This window comes from Bufo gargarizans, chromosome 5 (genome assembly GCF_014858855.1).
Source record: "Bufo gargarizans isolate SCDJY-AF-19 chromosome 5, ASM1485885v1, whole genome shotgun sequence".
NCBI classification, from domain to species: Eukaryota; Metazoa; Chordata; class Amphibia; order Anura; family Bufonidae; genus Bufo; species Bufo gargarizans.
The window spans coordinates 79,616,372-79,634,623 of record NC_058084.1 but is presented as its reverse complement, the minus strand read 5'-3'; the positions used below and the strand labels follow the sequence as shown (position 1 = coordinate 79,634,623).

The following is an 18,252-nucleotide window of genomic DNA, read 5'->3' as shown; positions in this document are numbered from 1 at the left end:
CTCCCATAACTTCACCAGGCTGCGTGAGGGACTTGTACACTGATTGGTCAGAACGTAGTCACATGTATGCACATGTGATGTGATACCTGACTTCCTATTGGTTGTTTTCCCAACACTCGCACGCTGATTGGTAATCTGGTAACTGTTTCTCCGCCCCTTCCTTCTGTGCGCACTGACCAGGAAACATGGCGGCGCCCTTGGCTAGAAGGTCTGTGTGGCCGGTGACAGGGAGGACTCTCAGTACAGCGGGTGAGGAAGTGAAGACTGAGGCAGCGGCCATGATACTTGTATTAACAGCTGTAGACACGTTACCGGAGCGTCTTCTGCCTGTCGTTGTCAGATGACCCGCACGTTGTCAGGGAAAGGGGCACAAGCTGAAGTGGCAGTGTAATACAGTATGGCCGCCAGAGCTGGGGCTGTGGTCATAGGAGCAGTGGGCATTCCCCTCACGTGTAAAGGGCAGCTGTCAGCAGTTTTGTACCTATGACACTGGCTGACCTGTTACATGTGCACTTGGCAGCTGAAGGCATCTGTGTTGGTCCCATATCCATATGTGTCCACATTACTGAGAAAAGTAATGTTTTACTATATGCAAATGAGCCTCTAGGAGCAACGGGGGCAATGCGGGCACATATGAACATGGGACCAACGCAGATGCCTTCAGCTGCCAAGTGCACATATAACTGGTCAGCCAGTGTCATAGGTACAAAACTGCTGACAGATGCCCTTTAAATATACTCGCCAAATATATATTCATAGGCCCCAGTAAGGCCAAAACAAGGCCCTGCGTTAGCTGTATGGGTTAACGTGGTGGACCACATAATGAGACTCTATAGGTGATCTGTGCCCATTTAAATCTATACTGTGGGATTCATTGGAGGTATACGTCAGGAAATACCCCCCATGTATACATCTAACGGGAGACCTTAATGTAATGTGACCAGTGCCTAATGACAGTACCTGGCCACATTCCAGATCTATGGGGCTGTAATGTGCAGTTCCATTAAAGGGGTACTCCAGTCTCTGAAATTTGTGGCATATCCACAAGATATGATCTAAATGTCTGATGGATGCGGGTCCTGCCTCCAGAATGTGGGTCCCTTGATGCCCCCCTCACACATGGTAAGGCAGCTCCTCGCCACTGCGTCCAGTCAGGAACTTGTGCGCAGCTCCCGCCATTCACGTCTATGGGAGAAACGGCGGAGCTCGAGGCATGCACGGCCTCCGCTCTGTTCTTTGTTGCCCTGGATGCAGACAGGTGGGACTGGGGAGACCCCATCACATCACATACTCGGATCTGTGGTATGACAGATACCACTGGCGACAAAGTGACCGACATTTTAATGGGATAAATACCGCTGCATAAACTGCTGTTTTTCCTGTCAAATATGAAAAAATCCGAGCTGTAAAAGCAGATGTGAACAGAGCCTAAAGGGGATGACCGGACCATTATTCCTCCTGACTTCCCATAGACATGCACACTTACCTAATAGGGTGAGGGGCAGAAGTCGCTGGCAGATTTCTCCAGCGGCTGCAGATCTCCCACCTGAATAAAGGATCGGGCGTGTTGGAATCCAACTAGATCAGGGATGCCCAACCTACGGCCCTCCAGCTGTTGCATAACTACAACTCCCAGCATGCCTGGACAGCCTACAACTATTAGGGCATGCAGGGAGTTGTAGTTTTGAAACAGCTGGAGGGCCGTAGGTTGGGCATCCCTGATCTAGATGATCCTTTCTACTTTTCCACTGTTTAAAGGGGTTTTTAGGGCTTTTAATATTGATGACCTATCTTCACGGTATGTCATCAATATCAGATTGGCGGGGGTCCGACACCTGGCACCCCTGCCAATCAGCTGTATAAAGAGAATGCACACACCGTCTCCTTTCTCTCTTCCTGCTCACTACTGCTAAGTCTATAGCAAACAGCAAGAGAGACGGGAGAGGGCTCGTGCCTTCTCTTCATACAGCTGATCGGCAGGGGTGCCGGGTGTCGGACCCCCGCCAATCTGATTTTGATGACTTGTGTTGTGCGAAGCGAGCAATTTTGGATTAATACCGAGATGCATGAGCTCTCAACCAAAGTTCGTTATTCACAAAGTCGCGCGTTACTTCGTTGAATAACTTCGGTTGTTGATTTTTAATATGGAAAACCACTTTAAAGAAGCCGAACTCTGCCTCGGTTCCTACTTGTACCTCGGAACCAAAGCCGAGTTCTGTTTCAAGTTTTAAAGTGGCTTTCCATATTAAAAATCAACTACCAAAGTTATCCAATGAAGTAACACGCGACTTTGTAAATCACGAACTTCGGCTCATCACAGCCCATACATTCTAATACTGTAAGGAGACGGATCTCCATACAGTATTATTCCGAAGTTTTGGACAAACGACTTTGGATGAAGCATCTGGAGCTCGCTTTGCTCAGCACTATTGATGACCTATCTTGAGGACATCAATATTAAAAGCCTGGAAAATCCCTTGAAGATCCGCTCCTGGTTTTGCCTCAGAGAAAAGCAGCAGCGGTCCTGCTCTATGTGGACGGGCCCTGATGAGCAATTTACAGAAAAGAGGTTTTCCCTCAATTAACATTTCTGTACAATTTATGTGACGTATCTGATTGGTGGAGTCTGACTGCTAGGATTTCCCACAATCCCAAGAACTTAGGGTGCCACGTTTTTGTTAGAGAGGTGGCTTTGTGTGCACTGCCACCCCGCTGTATATATATAATCAAGGGGCCAACCCACCATCAGCTGCAAAAACCACATACATGTGAACAAGCTGTTCTGCCAAGCGCTAATGTGGAGGCTGAAGTAACGGTAATGGCTGCAATGTCCAGTGAAAGTTCATGATGTGACCCCTACAGATGTATTTATTGAACATTTAACAATGTGGATTCTCTCCCCAGCTGCTCTGTGCCGCCGAGCCGCTCCTTTGGGCCCCCTTCCCAATGACCAGTTTAGGGATAAGGATTTGGAGTCACTGAAGAAGTATCGCAGCTTCATAAAGTATTACCGACAAGCTGACCGAGAGAGCAAGAAGACAAACTGGTGGAGGACGTACAGGCAGTTCCTGTACCCGAGCAAAGGTAAAGTGTCACTATCGGCCCCTACCCCCAGTGTACCGGGCTGCTTGGCTCAAACAGTTCATACTAAGGATCAGTATTGTGCAGCATGAAGGTAATAAAACTGATTTCTGACTGATGCTTGGCTCTACTCATGTGACGGGACTGGATCTGACACTGATGCCTACTGGACTGTGCAATCCAAGTGACTTCTGGGAGAGAATAGAGGGTTCAGGAAAAACTATACTGTCGGGGGCTCGTAGGATAGGGCATCACTATTAAGCTCTATTCACACATCCGCAAATGGGTCCGCATCCGTTCCGCAATTCATTCTCTATGGGGATGGAATGAATGCGGAGAGCACACTATGTGCTCTATGCATCTGCATTTCTTGAGCGTGGCCCCGATCTTCCGGTCCGCAGCTCCGGAAAAAAAAAATAGAACATGTCCTATTCTTGTCCATAATTGCGGACAAGAATAGGCATTTCTATGGGGGTGCCAGCCGGGTGTATTGCGGATCCGCAATACAATACGGACGTGTGAATGGACCCTTAGGCTACTTTCACCCTAGCGTTTTTATGGGATCCGGCAGGGTTCAGCAAAAACGCTTCCGTTAAATATAATACAACCGTCTGCATCCGTTATAAATGGATCCGGTTGTATTATCTTTAACATAGCCAAGATGGATCCGTCATGAACTCCATTGAAAGTTAATGGGGAACGGGTCAGTTTTCTATTGTGTCAAATAATGTCAGAGTTAAACGGATCCGTGCATTGACTTGCATTGTGAGTTATGACGAATCCGTCTTGCTCCGCATCCCAGGACAGAAAGAAAACCGCAGCATGCTGCTCTCTGGTATGAGAATGGAATGCATTTTGGAGCACTCAATTCTGTCCTGTTCAGTTCCGTTATGTCCCCATTGACAGTGAATGGGGACAAAACTGAAGCATTTTTTTTCGGTATTGAGCCCCTATGACGGATCTCAATACCGGAGAATAGAAACGCTAAGGTGAAAGTGGACGTAGATAGTGCCAGGGGCTCGGTACATTCTGTAATGGCTGTATCTGGTACTGCAGCCCCGTCACAGTGAGCTATGTGCAGTACCACACACAGTCACTACAGAACTATGAAGAGGCTGCAGCCCCCGTCCAATTAAGAGTCAGACCCCCACCGATGTGATAATGGTGGCCTATCCTAATGGACATGAAATGGGAAAACCCAGCACTGCTCTTTTTGCTGATTCAAAGGAAAAAATCCTCTTTTTATATGTCTTCTAGGTGAAGGCGTGCAGAAGATTGACATTGGCTTCCCATGGGTGTCCTCTTCTGTGACAGAAAGACTAAAGGCCCAGAAGGAAGTGCTGGAAGGAAATCACAAAAACCCAGAGCTCGAAAAAGCCTCACGCCAGCGCACATGTAGGACATCTGGTTTGGTGTTTCTTTATGTATGCCTGGTCTCTCTAGAACCAGGGCTCTTCATAGAGATCAAAGGAAACGTCATGGCGCTGTTTTATCCTGTTACTACTCAGAGATGTCGTCACCGAGGAATCTTCCTATAGTTTCCATACTGTGCTCACGCTATTTTATATCTGTAAGAAGAAGGTGACATAGCGGGGGACACTTCTCAAAACTAGTGGGAAAAAAAAAGCTGGGCCCGTAGACAGTAAGCGGTCAGCTGCCAGATTATAAAGGCCTTTTAAAACTTTGCAAACGCTTCCTTTGCATCTGTTTTGATAACTCGGGCCCAGTGTAAGTTTTATGTAACAGTATGAACCCAAATCCTACATCCCCTAGGTCTGATGAGGGCCAGTCTGCTCTTTTTGATGCAAAAGGGACTGTTAATTCCGGAAACACAAAGGGAGAGATTTATCATCTACTTTGCACCAGAAAAATGGCTTTAAAAAGTCGCAAGCTGTGTGTTTGTGAAAGTCGCAAGTGCCTCGTTTTACACCGTCCTCTCCACTTTTTCAAAAGGAGGCCTGTCAAGGACGGCAAAGGGTGTGGCCAACAGCCATGACAAATTTATCTTCATTTACCCCAGTTTTCCTGTGTAAATGAAGGCAAATCTGAGCTGTTGTACATTTCTGTTTTAGGGCACGGGCTGCCTGAGGATGCGTCTAATTGATAATATGATTAGGCCTGAGCTCGTCATTAGTTAGGTAGATCCTTCGGCAGTGCAGGGGATATCAAGACCGGCACAGAAAGCGCCGGACTTGATAAATCCCCCCCCCCCCCCCAAGGTGTATGTGATCATACAGCATTTCATAGAGAAATCTACATATAACAGATTTGTGACTGTCAATCATATCATGCGAAATACACTTCTGTTCCTTTAATAGACAGGGCAGGAAGCTATATTGTCTTACATTCTACAGAATGATTTATGATGGGCTGTTTAAGGGGGTTTTACTTGTTTTTTAACCTGATCACAGCCAAGTGCTGGAGTGCCTTACATGAATGGTACAGGATTAGAGCTCCTACAGTCTAGCAGAAGGAGGTCAGGTCCTCTGCTGTCTGTCAGTGAAGAGAAGACAGAAGTAATTTATTACGGCTTCAGCCTTTTCCTCTCCTGTCTACCTCAATGAGCGATATGCAGTAAACGGAGGAAGCGGCGATGACCCATCACTTCACCGACAAACTGCAGTATTAGTTTACTTCCATCCCCACTACAGACAGAAGTAACAATATTGCTTTCTTATGGAAGTATACCATTGAGCGCGACAAGTGTTACTAGATTGTACTGTGGAGAATTTAGGATGTTTCCATTTGTCTGTGCCACCTGATATTGAAATGTTTTGCCTGTGAACTCACAGCTTGTTTGAATATAATGTGACTATGATTTACTATGTTAATCATTCTGCTTGTAGGGCACTGAGTCTTTGTTTCTCATTCCAGTGCTTATTCCCTTGGATGAAGTTCGGGCAGAGTGGGAAAGGACAAGTGGCCCCAGTCACATACAGAGAGTGGCAGAGCATTATGCAGTGTACCAGGATCTTTTTGGAGAAGCCACATTTGTTCCTAGGGTCACATTAAGAGTCCAGTACAATACAGAAGAGGATGCAGTGATGCCTGTTTACTATGGCAATGTAGTTACTCCGAAAGAGGTGGCTTCCATATATCATACTCTAATATTAGACTCCTAAAGCTGGGTTCACATCTGCAATAGAGGTTCTGGCAGGAGCTTTCACTGCAAACTGGTAAAAGAAAGGACAAAATACCGCTGCATGTGTCAGTGTGTTGTCCAGCAGAATGCCTGTGTTCATGCTGGAGATCCAACAGACCCAATTATAGAAAATGGGATCGATCAGGTGAAGGTGGTGCCCGGCGAATGCCTTATCTGGTGATTTTGTTGCTATACTGGAACAGAATAACCAGTTTGGCCGCAGATGTGAACCTAGTTTAACTTGGAGATGACCTGACTGATGGTTTATCTTCTTGTAGGCTGCAGCCACCCCAGAGGTTTCATTCAAGGCAGAGGAAGGTTCCCTGTGGACCCTATTACTAACCAATCCAGGTTTGTGGGAAAAAATCTTTGTGTACTACACAATCCGTTTCTTCATTGTGAACAAAAAAGTACTTTTAATCCACATGGAAATAAACAGTTAAAGGGTTTTCCGAGATTTTACTAGTGATGGCATATCCTCTAAATAGGTCATCAGTATCTGATTGTTGGGGGTCCGACACCCAGGACCCCCACTGATTAGATACTGGTGAACTATCTGCTATATCGGAACACACTGGCAGAAGCAAGAGCCATGCGATCGATGGGTCCTTGCAAACCTCCAACTGCGGAATCAGGGTAATCAATATTCAGGTTTGTTTTGCTGTTAAGCCTTGCTGAGTTAGGCTACTTTCACACCTGCGTTTAGGTGCAGATCCGTCTGGTATCTGCACAGACGGATCCGCACCTATAATGCAAACGCTTAGATCCGTTCAGAACGGATCCGTTTGCATTACCATGAACAAAAAAAAAAATGTTTTTAATTATTTTATTTTTTTCATGATAGTGCAAACGGATCCGTTTTGACTTTACATTGAAAGTCAATGGGGGACGGATCCGTTTGAAAATTGAGCCACAGTGTGTCAACTTCAAACGGATCCGTCCCCATTGACTTACATTGTAAGTCTGGACGGATCCGTTTGCCTCCGCACGGCCAGGCGGACATCCGCCTGCTGAGCGGAGGTCAAACGCTGCCAGACTGATGCATTCTGAGCGGATCCGCATCCACTCAGAATGCATTGGGGCAGTATGGATGCGTTCGGGGCCGCTTGTGAGAGCCTTTAAACGGAACTCACAAGCGGAGCCCCGAACGCAAGTGTGAAAGTAGCCTTATAAGAAAAAATGGATTAAAATGGAAAATCTGCGCGCAAATTTTTTTTTGATAATTTTCAGCACCATTTTGCTTTAATTCCAGTGGAGCACCTAAAGGGTTTACAACGTTCTAAAATCAGTTTTTTGAGGGGTGTAGTTTCTAAAATGGGGTCCTTTTATAGGTGGTTTCTATCTTGAAGTAACTTCAGATGTCAGTTGGTCCTTAAAGTTGACTTTGGAAATTTTCTTGAAAATTAAAAAAAATAGCTTCTAAAATTCTAAACTTTCTAATGTCTGAAAAAAATTAAATGACATTTACAAAATGATGCCAACAAAAAGTAGACATACGGGAAATGTTAAGTAATAACGATTTTGTGAGGTATCACTTTATGTATAAAGTGCAGAGAAATTCAAGTTTCCAAAATTGTAAATTTTTCCAAATTTCCTGTAAATTTTAGATTTTGTTTTATAAATAAAGTTACCGTAATTCATATCAACCAAAATTTACCAGTAACATGAAGTACAGATGTAGCGGGGTTAGCACTCCAACTCAAATTTCTTAACTCTTAGTGTTATCTTGAGACAAAAGCCATTGAAAAGCAACTGAAGGTGTTTGCTTAGATTAGATAACACAACTCAGAAATCTCAGAAAACAGGAGTGTTAAATCTACTCCATCCGTACTATGTCATGGGGAAAAAAAATCTCAGAATTGTTTGGGTAAGTAAAAGCATTCCAAAGTTATCACCACATAAAGTTTTAGATTTTCAATATTAGGCTGTGTCAGGTAGGTGAAAAATGTCTTGGTCCAGAAGGGGTTAAGGAGCATGTGCGCCTCTGCATGTGACAAGTCAATTTCACTAGCGATTATTCTGGTGAAGTTTAGTGGAAATCCCTTGAACATCCACAGATTGTTTCAGGGTCTTCTGGACGTTCCCAGCAGTTACTTATATGAGACTTTTATGCATCCAGAGATCTGTGTGACTTTAGCATTTCCTAAGGCTCCATTCACAAGTCCGCAATTCTGGTCCGCATTTTGCGGAACGGAATTGCGGACCCATTCATTTCTATGGGGCCGCACGATGTACGGCCCGGATCCGGAAATGCCGACTTGCACTTCCGGGTCCGCAATTCTGATCCCGAAAAAGATAGAACATGTCCTATTCTTGTCCGCAATTGCGGACAAGAATAGGCATTTTCTATTAAGTGCCGGTGATGTGCGGTCCGCAAAATGCGAAACACACATTGCTGGTGTCAGTGTTTTGTGGATCCGCAAAACACATGTGGACGTGTGAATGGACCCTTAAGGTCTAGTGATAAGATTCATGATGAGCTCACTTTAATTCTGTGCTGTACTTCCAGATGGCCACTTGAGGGAGACAGACTCCGAATATGTGCACTGGCTGGTGTGAGTATCTGTCTCATGTGCTCCTTATATTGCACTCTGCTGCTTCTATTCTTATGTCGTGTTTGGTTTTCTGTAGAGGTAACATTCCTGGTAACGCAGTATTTTCTGGAGAAGAGCTGTGTCACTACTTCCCCGCATTTCCTGCTAAAGGCACAGGATACCACAGATACATATTCATCCTGTTCAAGCAAGAGCAACGCATTGATTTCAAGGATGAGTTGCGTCCAAACCCTTGGTAAAACATTTTTTTATTTTAAGGTGATGCTCCTGGTTTTATTTAGATGCAGATTGTTTAGGCTACTTTCACACTGGCGTTTTTTGGGTTTGCTTGTGAGATCCGTTTCAGGGCTCTCACAAGCGGCCCAAAACGGATCAGTTCAGCCCCAATGCATTCTGAATGGATAAGGATCTGTTCAGAATGCATCAGTTTGGCTGCGTTTAGTCTCCGTTCCGCTTTTGAGGTGGACACTAAAACGCAGCCTGCAGAGTTTTGGTGTCCGCCTGACGATGCGCAGCCAAAGGGATCCATCCTGACTTACAATGTAAGTCAACGGGGACAGATCCGTTTTCACTGACACAATATGGTGCAATTGAAAATGGATCCATCCTCCATTGACTTTCAATGTAAGTCAAGACAGATCTGTCTTGACTTCGGCTATTTTTTTTAAAAAGAATAATGCAAACGGATCCTTTCTGAACGGATACAAGCGTTTGCATTATTGGCGCGGATCCATCTGTGCAGATACAAGACGCATCCGCACCGGACGCAGGTGTGAAAGTAGCCTAATTTGTAAATGTCTTACAGTCACAGCCTGAAGTTAAGAACATTCAAGACTTTGGATTTCTACAGAAAGTACGAGGACAAGATCACCCCAGCAGGCCTGGCCTTCTTCCAGTGTGCATGGGACGACAGCGTGACCAATGTGTTCCACAATATACTCAGTAAGTGCAATGTGCCGATCCCAGAACTTCTCTCATGTTCTCTGCTTTCTGAAGGGAATTGCAATTTGTTTCTAGTCCAGTAAGTACTGCATCAAAAAGGTTGTCTTCCTTTCGCACAGATGGCGTTGTTACAGTGTATTGGTGTAGACAGAGAGCAATTGGTCTGCGGTGAGTACAGGAGAGCTGTGTGCTGCTGCTGTATTTCCTGTAGCTCCAGGAAATCACGGCGAGTAGAACACGGCGAGAGTGTAGTAGAAAAGGTTATAACCTCTCATTGTACATGTAGTTAAAGGGAGTGTGTAATTTTGCAACCATGACCATTGTCTCAGACTACAAACTAAACCCGATTGTAGCCTGAGTAACACATGACTGTAGAATTAGTCGTAAGCTAAGTATGCATGCCCTGAGCAGCAGGCATCAGAATGAGCATAGTGATGCTGCTATTCCACTGGCACAACAGCTGTGCCAGTGCAGTCAGGAGTGAGCCAATGACTGTAATATTCGGCCGTAGCCCTGCACTAATGGCAGAGGTTAGAAAAACCTCCAGTCGTCACCATTTAACCCCTTAGATGCCATGGTCAATAAAGACCGCTGCATCTAAGGTGTTTCACAGAGGGGGGGCAGATTCATTCTGTCAGCCCACCACAACACGGTTGAAGGGTGCTGATGGCAGCCTACCAACAACTCTTCATGTCTGCGCTTAGTAATCGCCTATTAGGCCAGGGCTGAGATCTATTACGTTGTTAGACAGTACATTTTAACAAAAAGTATACCCCCATGAAAAACAAAATACATAAAGCCCTTTTCGCTACCAGCGCTGTACATGTACATGTACTGGTAGCGCTGTGCAAGCATGTCGCCCACTCGCGAGTGCAGTGGGTGTCACGTCCAGCAAGTATAATTACCTGCAGCTAATTACCGCAACCGGCAGTAATGCCGATCGCGGTAATTAAATGCTTTAGATGCCGTGATCAAGTGAGAACACGGCACCTAAATGCGCAAAAACGGGACTTCAGTACATGCGCTGAGTCTCTACAAAGAAATTCGGAGCATTAATGCTGCAATTCTTATTTTGGCCACCAGATGGCAGGCCAACATAAGAAATGAGCAAAATGCTAAGAAATTGTGATTTTTTTATTTTTTTTTAATCCCTTATAGGTCAAAATAAAATAAAAAACACATCATTTGTAAGGTCATTTATGAGCCTTAAAATGATAAAAAATAAATAAATATATATATATATATTTAAATCGGAAAAGTTTAAATCACTCCCGAATACAAAAAAAAACAAACCTAAATAACAATAAATATAAACATCCTAGGTATTACCGCAACAGAAAACGCCCGTAATATTAAAATAAAAAATACAAAACAGCAAATGCCGTAACGGAAAAAAGGGTCAAAATGGCCGATTTGCCATTTTTTCATTGCTTCTCTTACCCCCAAAAAATGAAATAAAATGTTATCCAAAAGTCATGCACACTCCAAAATGCTATCAATAAAAACTGTTAATTGTCCAACAAAAAAATAACCTCTAAACAGCTTAGTAGACATAAGTATAAAAAACTTATGGGGGTCAGAATATGGTGAATGAAGGGCATGGGTCAGTTTTGCCGTAAACAAAACGCTGTGGGAACAAAACGAGTAAAACGGTGGAGGGATTGCGTTTTTTTTTCCAGTTCCACCCCATTTGGAATTTTTGTTCCTGCTTCCTACTACATTTTATGCCATAATTAACTGTGGCATGAAAATACAACTTGTCCCACAAAAAATAAGCCTTCATACAGCTATGTGACTGGAAATATAAAAAAATATCTATATTTTTTATTTTTTTTTATAAATAGTTCACCATAAAAAAAAATACAAATTTAGTACTGCTGCAATCATAAGGATTCATAGAATAGAGTTAACTTATTTATATTACATGGTGTGAAAAAAACATGGTAAATTTGATGTTTTTTTCCCTCTCCCCCTCCCCAAAAAATTCTATACAATATCAATATATTAGATATACCCCCAAACTGGTCCTGCAACAAACTAACCCTCACACGATTACATTGACTAAAAAGTTAGTTATAAATATTCCCTTGTAATGCAGCGACCGAAAAGTTGTTTTTGTTTTTATGGTAAAAGTTTTTATTGTACAAAAGTAGTAAAATTTAGTAATATCATACATACACTCCTCAAGCTTGAAATTGCAACACCAAGAAGGAAAAGCCATGGAATTCTGAAAATCACAGGATCGATAGACGGGCTAATGATATGCAAATGATAAGAAATACACGCACCTACATGCCTTGGCATGTGATCAATGAGGTTATTAGTGGTTTTCTGAGGAATTTTCTCCCACGCTGAATGCACTTGGGCACGCAAATCATCAAGATCTGCTGCTGACAGCTCTCTTTGCAATTGCCGACCTATGGTGTCCCAGATGTGCTTGATGAGACACGAGTCTGGAGATGCTGCAGACCATGTAGCATGTTTAGTTCACGCAGCCTTGGCGCCATAGAGGTGAATGGGGCTTCAGTGAAAAACGCATTACATCCGGAAGCAGGTGCGGATGCAATACGTTTTTCACTGATGGTTGCTAAGAGATGTTGTTTGTAAACCTTCACGTTTTTTCATCACGCGCTCGAAAAACGCATCAAAACACATTGTGGAAAAAACTGAACGCAATTGCAGACAAAACTGACTGAACTTCCTTGCAAAATAGTGCGAGTTTCACTGAACGCATCCGGACCTAATCCGTCACACTCGTGTGCAAGGGGCCTTATGGATAGGGCAGTGTTTGTCAAGGCACAACCCCTTTAACCACCTCCGGACCGCCTAACGCACATGTGCGTTCCGGAGGTGGCAGGCTGGCGCACAGTCACGCATATATGCGTCATCTCGCGAGACGCGAGATTTCCTGTGAACGCGCGCACACAGGCGCGCGCGCTCACAGGAACGGAAGGTAAGCGAGTGGATCTCCAGCATGCCAGCGGCGATCGTTCGCTGGCAGGCTGGAGATCCGAATTTTTTAACCCCTAACAGGTATATTAGACTCCTTTTTCATAACAGCGTCTAATATACCTCCTACCTGGTCCTCTGGTGGTCCCTTTTGTTAGGATCGACCACCAGAGGACTCAGGTAGGTCAGTACAGTCGCACCAAACACCACACTACACTACACCCCCCCCCGTCACTTATTAACCCCTTATAAACCCCTGATCACCCATGATCACCCCATATAAACTCCCTGATCACCCCCCTGTCATTGATCACCGCCCTGTCATTGATCACCCCCCTGTCAGGCTCCGTTCAGACGTCCGTATGATTTTTACGGATCCACGGATACATGGATCGGATCCGCAAAACGCATACGGACGTCTAAATGGAGCCTTACAGGGGGGTGATCAATGACAGGCGGGTGATCACCCATATACACTCCCTGATCACCCCCTGTCATTGATCACCCCCCTGTAAGGCTCCATTCAGACGTCCGCATGATTTTTACGGATCCATGGATACATGGATCGGATCCGCAAAACGCATACGGACGTCTAAATGGAGCCTTACAGGGGGGTGATCAATGACAGGCGGGTGATCACCCATATACACTCCCTGATCACCCCCTGTCATTGATCACCCCCCTGTAAGGCTCCATTCAGACGTCCGCATGATTTTTACGGATCCATGGATACATGGATCGGATCCGCAAAACACATGCGGACGTCTGAATGGAGCCTTACAGGGGGTGATCAATGACAGGCGGGTGATCACCCATATACACTCCCTGATCACCCCCCTGTCATTGATAACCCCCCTGTAAGGCTCCATTCAGACGTCCGCATGTGTTTTGTAGATCCGATCCATGTATCCATGGATCCGTAAAAAATCATGCGGATGTCTGAATGGAGCCTTACAGGGGGGGTGATCAGTGACAGGGGGGTGATCACCCTGATCACCCCCTGTCATTGATAACCCCCCTGTAAGGCTCCATTCAGACGTCCGCATGTGTTTTGTGGATCCGATCCATGTATCCATGGATCCGTAAAAAATCATGCGGATGTCTGAATGGAGCCTTACAGGGGGGGTGATCAGTGACAGGGGGGTGATCACCCTGATCACCCCCTGTCATTGATAACCCCCCTGTAAGGCTCCATTCAGACGTCCGCATGTGTTTTGTGGATCCGATCCATGTATCCATGGATCCGTAAAAATTATACGGACGTCTGAATGGAGCCTTACCAGGGGCGTGATCAATGACAGGGGGGTGATCCGGGAGTCTATATGGGTGATTACCCCCCTGTCATTGATCACCCCCCTGTCATTGATCACCCCCCTGTCATTGATCACCCCCCCTGTCATTGATCACCCCCCCCTGTAAGGCTCCATTCAGACATTTTTTTTGGCACAAGTTAGCGGAAATTTTTTGTTTGTTTTTGTTTTTGTTTTTTCTTACTAAGTCTCATATTCTACTAACTTGTGTCAAAAAATAAAATCTCCCATGGACGCACCATACCCCTCACGGAATCCAAATGCGTAAACATTTTTAGACATTTATATTCCAGACTTCTTCTCACGCTTTAGGGCCCCTAAAAAGCCAGGGCAGTATAAATACCCCACATGTGACCCCATTTCGGAAAGAAGACACCCCAAGGTATTCCGTGAGGGGCATATTGAGTCCATGAAAGATTGAAATTTTTGTCCTAAGTTAGCGGAAAGTGAGACTTTGTGAGAAAAAAACCAAAAAAATCAATTTCCGCTAACTTATGCAAAAAATAAAAAATTTCTAGGAACTCGCCAGGCCCCTCATTGAATACCTTGGGGTGTCTTCTTTCCAAAGTGGGGTCACATGTGGGGTATTTATACTGCCCTGGCTTTTTAGGGGCCCGAAAGTGTGAGAAGAAGTCTGGGATCCAAATGTCTAAAAATGCCCTCCTAAAAGGAATTTGGGCCCCTTTGCGCATCTAGGCTGCAAAAAAGTGTGACACATCTGGTATCGCCGTACTCAGGAGAAGTTGGGGAATGTGTTTTGGGGAGTCATTTTACATATACCCATGCTGGGTGAGAAAAATATCTTGGTCAAATGCCAACTTTGTATAAAAAAATAGGAAAAGTTGTCTTTTGCCAAGATATTTCTCTCACCCAGCATGGGTATATGTAAAATGACACCCCAAAACACATTCCCCAACTTCTCCTGAGTACGGCGATACCACATGTGTGACACTTTTTTGCAGCCAAGGTGGGCAAAGGGGCACATATTCCAAAGTGCACCTTTCGGATTTCACCGGCCATTTTTTACACATTTTGATTGCAAGGTACTTCTTACACATTTGGGCCCCTAAATTGCCAGGGCAGTATAACTACCCCACAAGTGACCCCATTTTGGAAAGAAGACACCCCAAGGTATTCCGTGAGGGGCACGCCGAGTTCCTAGAATTTTTTATTTTTTGTCACAATTTAGCGGAAAATGATGATTTTTCTTTTTTTTTCTTTTTTCCTTACAAAGTCTCATATTCCACTAACTTGCGACAAAAAAAAAAAATTCTAGGAACTCGCCATGCCCCTCACAGAATACCTTGGGGTGTCTTCTTTCCAAAATGGGGTCACTTGTGGCGTAGTTATACTGCCCTGGCAATTTAGGGGCCCAAATGTGTGAGAAGTACCTTGCAATCAAAATCTGTAAAAAATGACCGGTGAAATCCAAAAGGTGCTCTCTGGAATGTGTGCCCCTTTGCCCACCTTGGCAGCAAAAAAGTGTGACACATCTGGTATCGCCGTACTCAGGAGAAGTTGGGGAATGTGTTTTGGGGTGTCATTTTACATATACCCATGCTGGATGAGAGAAATATCTTGGCAAAAGACAACTTTTCCCATTTTTTTATACAAAGTTGGCATTTGACCAAGATATTTTTCTCACCCAGCATGGGTATATGTAAAATAACACCCCAAAACACATTCCCCAACTTCTCCTGAGTACGGCGATACCAGATGTGTGACACTTTTTTGCAGCCAAGGTGGGCAAAGGGGCACATATTCCAAAGTGCACCTTTTGGATTTCACCGGTCATTTTTTACACATTTTGATTGCAAAGTTCTTCTCACACATTTGGGCCCCTAAATTGCCAGGGCAGTATAACTACGCCACAAGTGACCACATTTTGGAAAGAAGACACCCCAAGGTATTCCGTGAGGGGCATGGCGAGTTCCTAGAATTTTTTATTTTTTGTCGCAAGTTAGTGGAATATGAGACTTTGTAAGAAAAAAATAAAAATAAAAAATCATCATCATTTTCCGCTAACTTGTGACAAAAAATAAAAAGTTCTATGAACTCACTTTGCCCATCAGCGAATACCTTAGGGTGTCTACTTTCCGAAATGGGGTCATTTGTGGGGGTTTTCTACTGTTTGGGCATTGTAGAACCTCAGGAATCATGACAGGTGCTCAGAAAGTCAGAGCTGTTTCAAAAAGCGGAAATTCACATTTTTGTACCATAGTGTGTAAACGCTATAACTTTTACCCAAACCATTTTTTTTTTTGCCCAAACATTTTTTTTTTATCAAAGACATGTAGAACAATAAATTTGGCGAAAAATTTATATATGGATGTCGTTTTTTTTGCAAAATTTTACAGCTGAAAGTGAAAAATGTCATTTTTTTGCAAAAAAATCGTTACATTTTGATTAATAACAAAAAAAGTAAAAATGTCAGCAGCAATGAAATACCACCAAATGAAAGCTCTATTAGTGAGAAGAAAAGGAGGTAAAATTCATTTGGGTGGTAAGTTGCATGACCGAGCGATAAACGGTGAAAGGAGTGTAGTGCCGAAGTGTAAAAAGTGCTCTGGTCATGAAGGGGGTTTCACCTAGCGGGGCTGAAGTGGTTAAGGACTAAAACAGGCCGGTCTTTAAGGGATTAGACAGTCACACACTGACTTACAGGTAACCGCCTATCTTTGGCACTAGAGGGCAGTTTTCTTCCTTTCCGAAGGAGGTCTTTGTTTTCACATGAAACATTGTCCGAGACCAAGGGAGAATCATTACCTCATGACAGTATCACATTGGGACGCCATTTACTGCTACTGAAAATATGTGCAATGCAATTGAATGACCAGATTTTCTTCTGTCCTCCTAGATATGAAGGAACCCATCTTTGATCACCAGTTCCCCCCAGTTTATCATACACCACAAGTGAAATTTCCTCATCTTCAGCCTCTAAGATATTTGGACCGATACCGGGACTCTGATGAGCCGACATATGGCATTTACTAATACAGGGAGACAGATCGGAGCTTGTTTTTCAACCAGAGATGATTACCTGACTGATGGACTTTCTGCTCGTGCTCAGGTCACACAGTGCCGCCATCTATATGGAACTTCCTGCAAATCACTGTAAATGTCTGTACACGGGCACGTGCTAATGACACACAATAGAACAAGGGAACCATCTTTTACAGGCATACGTCTGCTGCCCCGGGAAGAAAATGGTTACATCAGAAGTTTTTGTATTAAAAAAGTTGATAACAATTTCTGTTCCTTGGTTATAAACTCCAGTTGTGGATAGGTCACTGCTATACACAGTTCTCTCCTGTTTTAAAACTGCATGTGTTTCCTAAGGAGAAGAAAGTCACGTTTGGTGAAGTTAAGATTTTCTGACCATAAAAGTGCAGAATTTGATGTAATTTTCTGTCTTACAAGTCTCAGATATACAGTATCGTGTATACCTCCACAGTGTGGATGTAATATGCAGCTTCACTTGCTATCTTTCTTTTTGGTTCTCTTGAATCATGTCCTTTTCTTCCACTCCCTAAATTCTACTGTCAGCCCCGGCAGTACCATAAGGCATTAGTTCAGCTGCATTGCATGTTTTACTACTGTTGTCACCAGTTAGGACACTGCGGGTTAGAGGAGGGAGGCTGCCGGACCCACGGGGAACGTGTCCCAACTTTTATAGTTGGTCGCCCTAAAGTCATCATATAGAAAAATCCATTCATCGATGTGTTATGGGGCAGGTCACCGGGCGTCTCCAACTCAACACTAGTAATCCTTCAGCTCAAGAAGTCCAGTCAGTCTTCACTTATATTTTTTCAACAGGGTTTAAAGGGTTCTCCGGGAATTATTTAAAGGGCTTCTGTCAGCCCACTAAACCGTTTTTTTTTTTGTTTGTTTTTTTGTTTACTAATAATCCCTATACTGCGAGCTCTGCATACATAAGTTAAATAATCATTTTGGTTCAGTAGAATTTGATAAAAAGCTATTTTTAAAATATGTAAATTACCTTGCTACCAGCAAGTAGGGCGGCTACTTGCTGGTAGCAGCCGCATCCTCCGATCCTAATGACGCCCCCTCCGCATTGTGATTGACAGGGCCAGGGAACGGAATCGTTCTCTGCTGGCCCTGCCTGTTTGCATTCAAAATCCGGCGCCTGCGCCGAGGCCATACCTATCTTCAATCTGCGCAGGCGCACTGAGAGGCGGCCGCTCCATCCTCAATGCGCCTGCGCCGGGTGTAGATGTGACGTCATCAGCGCAGGCGCATTGAGGATGGAGCG

At 44.2% G+C, this 18,252-nt stretch overlaps 1 protein-coding gene across 1 annotated transcript; it reads left to right on the top strand.

The window, feature by feature from the left end:
• Positions 1–149: 149 nt before the first annotated feature.
• LOC122938196 (39S ribosomal protein L38, mitochondrial-like) lies at positions 150–17,383 on the top strand. Its single transcript, XM_044293557.1, has 9 exons — positions 150–249; positions 2,905–3,084; positions 4,339–4,476; positions 5,956–6,164; positions 6,502–6,574; positions 8,733–8,778; positions 8,855–9,013; positions 9,584–9,720; positions 16,837–17,383. Exons 1-9 carry the CDS (start codon positions 186–188, stop codon positions 16,971–16,973), a joined length of 1,143 nt encoding a protein of 380 aa, XP_044149492.1. The 5' UTR covers positions 150–185; the 3' UTR covers positions 16,974–17,383.
• Positions 17,384–18,252: the final 869 nt, after the last annotated feature.

What these genes read in the sequence shown, in the direction of transcription:
- LOC122938196 (XM_044293557.1), top strand. Translation starts at nt 186, where the DNA reads ATGGCGGCGCCCTTGGCTAGAAGGTCTGTGTGGCCGGTGACAGGGAGG. An exon ending in ATGTAGTTACTCCGAAAGAG is followed by an intron (nt 6,165 to 6,501) that starts GTGGCTTCCATA and finishes ATCTTCTTGTAG; the next exon opens with GCTGCAGCCACCCCAGAGGT. An exon ending in TGTGTTCCACAATATACTCA is followed by an intron (nt 9,721 to 16,836) that starts GTAAGTGCAATG and finishes CTGTCCTCCTAG; the next exon opens with ATATGAAGGAACCCATCTTT.